The sequence below is a fragment of the Oncorhynchus keta genome, chromosome 28, assembly GCF_023373465.1.
Source record: "Oncorhynchus keta strain PuntledgeMale-10-30-2019 chromosome 28, Oket_V2, whole genome shotgun sequence".
Taxonomy (NCBI): Eukaryota; Metazoa; Chordata; class Actinopteri; order Salmoniformes; family Salmonidae; genus Oncorhynchus; species Oncorhynchus keta.
In genome coordinates, this window is record NC_068448.1 from 68,205,586 (window position 1) to 68,211,706 (window position 6,121).

At 43.3% G+C, this 6,121-nt stretch overlaps 1 protein-coding gene across 1 annotated transcript; it reads left to right on the top strand.

The window, feature by feature from the left end:
- The first annotated feature begins 1,698 nt into the window (after positions 1-1,698).
- On the top strand, positions 1,699-3,343 carry LOC118361734 (ribosome biogenesis regulatory protein homolog). Its single transcript, XM_035741907.1, has one exon. The coding sequence runs from the start codon at positions 1,725-1,727 to the stop codon at positions 2,820-2,822; it is 1,098 nt and encodes a 365-aa protein (XP_035597800.1). The 5' UTR covers positions 1,699-1,724; the 3' UTR covers positions 2,823-3,343.
- Positions 3,344-6,121: the final 2,778 nt, after the last annotated feature.

Here is a 6,121-nt window from a genome sequence, read left to right on the forward strand (position 1 = left end):
AGCATTGTATTTGGGACAAATCATTCACTAAACCTCTACTAAATCTTGTAATAAATCATGTGGAATTTGAGCATGTTGAGGTGACTAAACTGATTGGAGTAACCCTGGATTGTAAACTGTCATGGTTAAAACACGATACAACAGTAGCTAAAAATAATTATTAAGGCTATATTATTATTATTATTTCAAGGCTATTGCCTGCGTTTAAGAAATATATATTATTGAGGATCATGCGGTGAACTATGCATGCCTAGTTTGTTAATTTAGCCTAGCAGATATTCCCATACCCTAATCACAGTCAAAACAAATCTATTTTGTAACAACAATATCATGGAATGAAATATAATAAGTTAGAAATTGACAGTTTACCAAATGAAAACGTTAGAAGTGTACATAGGCATGCCTGATATGCAGCTACTGTGTTAAACAACAAATGTATTTTTCTTATATTCATTGATAATCAGATACTTCAGTTGTAACTGGTTCTATTAGGCCAAATGTTTACAGTTGATAGTCAACTTTAGCACTGTTCCAAACTATCCTCTTTAACAATGGGCTGTATAGAAATCACAACGCTTCTAGTGTTGCAGCATGTGCCCATTCGTTCTCATGCTCTGTTGTGGGATTAAAAAGGTGATGGTTGTCTACAGTCGTGTCAAATCATGTAGAATTGCATGAAATCCATTTATAAAAGGCTATTTTTTATCAGACCACAAATAAGATGATGGGTTAATGTAGTGCTTTTATTATAATGGATATCTTTTAACCTCTACCCTTGTCTAAAGTGGTCTGCAAATCCACAACCTTCTGGCTCTTATTTTTTTATCAAGTGTTCAGGTTTGGGTCGGGTAAAAAAAACACTTTACTGAAGGGAGGGACATCCATTTTCATTTCAGAGAGGTCAGATTTTCTCTAGGTATCCCTCATTATAAATAACATACAGTCCCTTAACAAAGAATGTCTCTCTCTCTACCTAGAAGACAAGCATGGTGAGCAGTGAGTCCCATATTGTCTATGGAGTCCCCTATAACGATTGTGAGGCAATAGGTTTTTATCTAACTCCATGGTTACCTGATCTCTGTTGAAATGTTCCTCTGCTTAGATGATGAAGTGAATAAGGAAACTAAATCTAACAGGTGTTGAAAGATCAGATCAATGAGAGAAGATCGCAGATGGATTATTGATAAGTCTGATCTATACACTGCATCCTGGAATGAATCAACCATGACACGTTCAGGTCCCTGGTGGGGTCTATTCAGAAGTGACACACACACACACAGTACACACAATGATGACTCACTTCCTGGCTTAACACTCATCCATCCACACATTTATGACCAAGTCAGCAGGACATTGAGTATCCTCTTTTCACACCTCTCACCTTCAGTCCATTGAGTCTTGAAGGAGAAGAGCATTGAGCAGTCAGTAGGACTGGATTATTATGGATTATTTTAAATAAATCATTGACCATTTTTTTTATTACTAAGAAATGCTAAACATGAAGTAATATGACATTCAGATATTATAATCAAACTATTCACTTTGTTCATGAGACTGGATTTAAAAAAACAGAAATTGTAATCATGGCAACGAGAAAAGTAAGACAATGTCTCCACCGCGTGGACATGAGGAATTATTTTTCGAATGGGGACATTTTAACCCGGAAATAAATTAAAGTGACCTTTCACGTGACATGAACCACGTATGTCGGACATGCTTAAAAAATGGCTGCGTGCAGTATAGAAGACGTGCTTGCTAAAGCTGAACGAGATGAGGCTGAAAAACTTAAAAGTATCACAGTTCAAAAAGAACTGGACCTTGAGTTTGATATCGGAAACCTGGTCGCATACGACAAGAACCGTATTGATATTCGACAGTTCCGTGAACAGAAGAAAGACGATTTCCTGCGCTCGCTAGCTCGTGACAACACGCAGCTCCTGATCAACGAGATATGGAAGCATCCCACAGAGAGAGTAGAGGAGGTAATCGTAGTCAAACTACCCGAGCCGACCACTGCACTGCCGAGAGAGAAGCCCCCACCGAAGCCCAGGCCTCCAACCAAATGGGAGGAATTCGCCAAATTGAAGGGGATCCAAAAGAAGAAGAAAACTAACCTGGTATGGGACGATGTTACCAAAGAGTGGAAGCGGCGTTGGGGCTACAAGCGTGTTAATGATGGCACGAAAGAGTGGCTAATTGAGGTCCCCGAAACAGCCGACCCCAACGAGGACCAATTTGCCAAGCGGAACAAAGCCAAGAAGGAGAAGGTTGCAAAAAACGAGCTGCATCGCCTGAGGAACATAGCCAGGGCACAGAAGATCAAAGTACCAGGTGTTGGACTCACACCGACCGCGCAGCAATCCACAACTGACCTGAGTAGGGCTGTCAATGTGGCCAAGGTATCCACAGCTTCCGCAGGTAAATTTCAAGACCGCCTACCGAAGGAGAAAGCTCCCAGAAACACCGGGAAGAAGAGGAAATTCCAGCCTGTCATCGGTAACTTTTCCAGTGAAAAGCAGAGGCAGCTGGATCTGCTCAGGGTGATGGACAGTAAGAAACCTCGTCTGGACGTCAACAAAGCTGTAAACAAACAAATGCGAGAGGATGACCGAGAGGAGTCTGCAGCGAAATTTAGGAAGGGGGGGAAGAAGGGACGCAAGGGTGGTCATTTCTCTGGAAAGGGTGGGGGTGGAAAGGGTAAAGGAGGTGGTGGCAAAGGAAGAGCAGGGGGTGGCAAAGGAAGAGCAGGGGGTGGCAAAGGAAGAGCAGGGGGTAAAGGTCAAGGACCACCTGGAGGTAAAAAAGGAGCTGGGAAACGCTAAAGGGGAACATTTGAAACATTGTATGTCATACATCACGAGAGCCTTGTCTCAGACTGCACAGTATGAATTGCCATCTTCATTATGTTTCCCACCTGCATGTTGCTGGGAGTGATGTGTCCCTGAGCTGTCTCCCCTTAATGCAGGTCAGGTGCAATAGGGGGGAGGGGCTTCTGTCCCGTCATGCAAAATAGATCACCCATGACATTGTGTAAAAATGGTATATGGTGATGATTTGCCTTGTGTCTACAAGGATAGCCTAGTGGTTAGAGTATTGGACTAGTAACTGGAAGGTTGCAAGTTCAAACCCCCGAGCTGACAAGGTACAAATCTGTCGTTCTGCCCCGAACAGGCAGTTAACCCACTGTTCCTAGGCCGTCATTGAAAATAAGAATTTGTTCTTAATTGACTTGTCTAGTTAAATAAAGGTAAAATAAATAACAATTTGTTGTAAAAATGTGTAACATTTGGGTACAGAGTTATGTTTGATATTTTTCAACACAATTAAAATCAACTTCATGGTGTTTTTGTGTGATTTATCATAAGAATAGAAGGCAACAAACAGTACATTGTAGTTTCACTGAGCACAATAGCAAATCAAATGTTTTTTTTTTACATGTGCTGAATACAAGTGTAGACTTTACCGTGAAATGCTTACTGATGAGCTCTTTACCAACAAGGCAGTTAAAAGTAAGGAAATATGCAAATAGATAATATTTTAAAAAGTAACAAGATAAAGTTACAATGCTATACACAAGTAAGTTCACAACTTCCATGTGATCCAGATACAGACAGTAAAGCCACATGAGTGAGTTTATTTTTACAGGGACTGCACATTAATCAACGTTTCAGTAAAAGTGATAGTTTTAGTCAGCCTGCTAATTTTCAACCGCAGTCCCTGGGCAGGTTATTTAAAACAATACCAGTACAGACAAATGAGGAGCAGTGAGCCCTTGCAGAGCGACATGGGACAAGCAACACGTGCGCAGACAGCAATAGCACAGAAAGCAACTAAACAAATCTATGTATCAGGTTTTTCCCTGCACGTGCATAACAGGCATGACAGCTGGGTTGTGCAACACTTTGGGTCAGAGGGGACAGAGGGGTGAACAGAACTCTCCTTCACTATGCTCCTGTAGAGGAATGCTTTGGAATCTAACATTGTGGCTGAAAGTAGGGATGTGCTATAGTAGAAGACTGCCTCAGTCAAGTCAAGCAATAAGAGCCAGATGGAATCAGCAGAGGTCTTGCGCCAAAATTCTACAAATTGTCCTGGACACAGGCAATGCTGTAAAGTTATTGATAAGAAACGGTTTCCTGGACACAGATAAAGCCTATTCCTACACTGACCCTGTTTAGTAGTATCATATCATGATATAAACAGAGAACCTGTCTGTCTGTCTCTCATGCATTGCATGTAGGCCTAATGACCAAGAATAGAGATGTTATGAATGCTCCTCCCTATAAACACACAGTAGGCTTAAAGGAGGTAGGCCTGATAATCAGATTAGCTGTGCTGGTGGTTATATAAAACAGGCGTTTGGCCCCAGAGAAACAGACAGCCCAGCACACTGAACTGGCCTTCTCAGGTTAGCTTTCCATTCACCTGGCCAGGACGTTACACCTGGACACAACTATCACCTTTCCAGGACGTTACACCTGGACACACCAAGAAGAGACCCACACACAGAAAAGAAACAGCCATGTGAGCCTGGGATTTTGCCTTGCTGAGATCTGAAACTTGGGACACTGCTGTGTATACATACAAGTCGCAGGAGGCTACTGAGGGGAGAACGGCTCATAATAATGGCCGGAACGGAGCAAATGGAATAGCATCAAACACCTGGAAACCATGTGTTTTATGTTTTTGATACCATTCCAACTATTCCCCTCCAGTCATTAACACGAGCCCGTTCTCCCCAATTAAGGTGCCACCAACCTCCTGTGATACTATACAGTATATCACAAAAGTGAGCACACCCCTCACATTTTTGTAAATATTTGAGTATATCTTTTCATGTGACAACACTGAGAAATTACACTTTGCTACAATGTAAAGTAGTGAGTGTACAGCTTGTATAAGTGTACATTTGCTGTCCCCTCAAAATAACTCAACACACTGCCATTAATGTCTAAACTGCTGGCAACAAAAGTGAGTACACCCCTAAGTGAAAATGGCCAAATTGGGCCCAAAGTGTCAATATTTTGTGTGGCCACCATCATTTTCCAGCACTGCCTTAACCCTCTTGGGCATGGAGTTCACCAGAGCTTCACAGGTTGCCACTGGAGTCCTCTTCCACTCCTCCATGACGACATCACGGAGCTGGTGGATGTTAGAGACCTTGCACTCCTCCACCTTCCGTTTGAGGATGCCCCACAGATGCTCAATAGGGTTTAGGTCTGGACACATGCTTGGCCAGTCCATCACCTTTTACCCTCAGCTTCTTTAGCGAGGCAGTGGTTGTCTTGGAGGTGTGTTTGAGGTCGTTATCATGTTGGAGTACTGCCCGGCGGCCCAGTCTCAGAAGGGAGGGGGATCATGCTCTGCTTCAGTATGTCACAGTGCATGTTGGCATTCATGGTTCCCTCAATGAACTGTAGCTCCCCAGTGCCGGCAGCACTCATGCAGCCCCAGACCATGACACTCCCACCACCATGCTTGACTGTAGGCAAGACACACTTGTCTTTGTACTCCTCACCTGGATGCCACCACACACGCTTGACACCATCTGAATCAAATAAGTTTATCTTGGTCTCATCAGACCACAGGACATGGTTCCAGTAATCCATGTCCTTAGTCTGCTTGTCTTCAGCGGGCTTTCTTGTGCATCATCTTTAGAAGAGGCTTCCTTCTGGGACGAAACAGCCATGCAGACCAATTTGATTCAGTGTACGGCGTATGGTCTGAGCACTGACAGGCTGACCCCCCACCCATTCAACCTCTGCAGCAATGCTGACAGCACTCATACGTCTATTTCCCAAAGACAACCTCTGGATATGACGCTGAGCACGTGCACTCAACTTCTTTGGTCGACCATGGCGAGGCCTGTTCTGAGTGGAACCTATCCAGTTAAACCGCTGTATGGTCTTGGCCACCGTGCTGCATCTCAGTTTCAGGGTCTTGGCAATCTTCTTATAGCCCAGGCCATCTTTATGTAGAGCAACAATTATTTTTTTCAGATCCTCAGAGAGTTCTTTGCCACGAAGTGCCATGTTGAACTTCCAGTGACCAGTCAGTATGAGAGAGTGTGAGAACGATGACAACAAATTTAGCACACCTGCTCCCCATTCACACCTGAGAC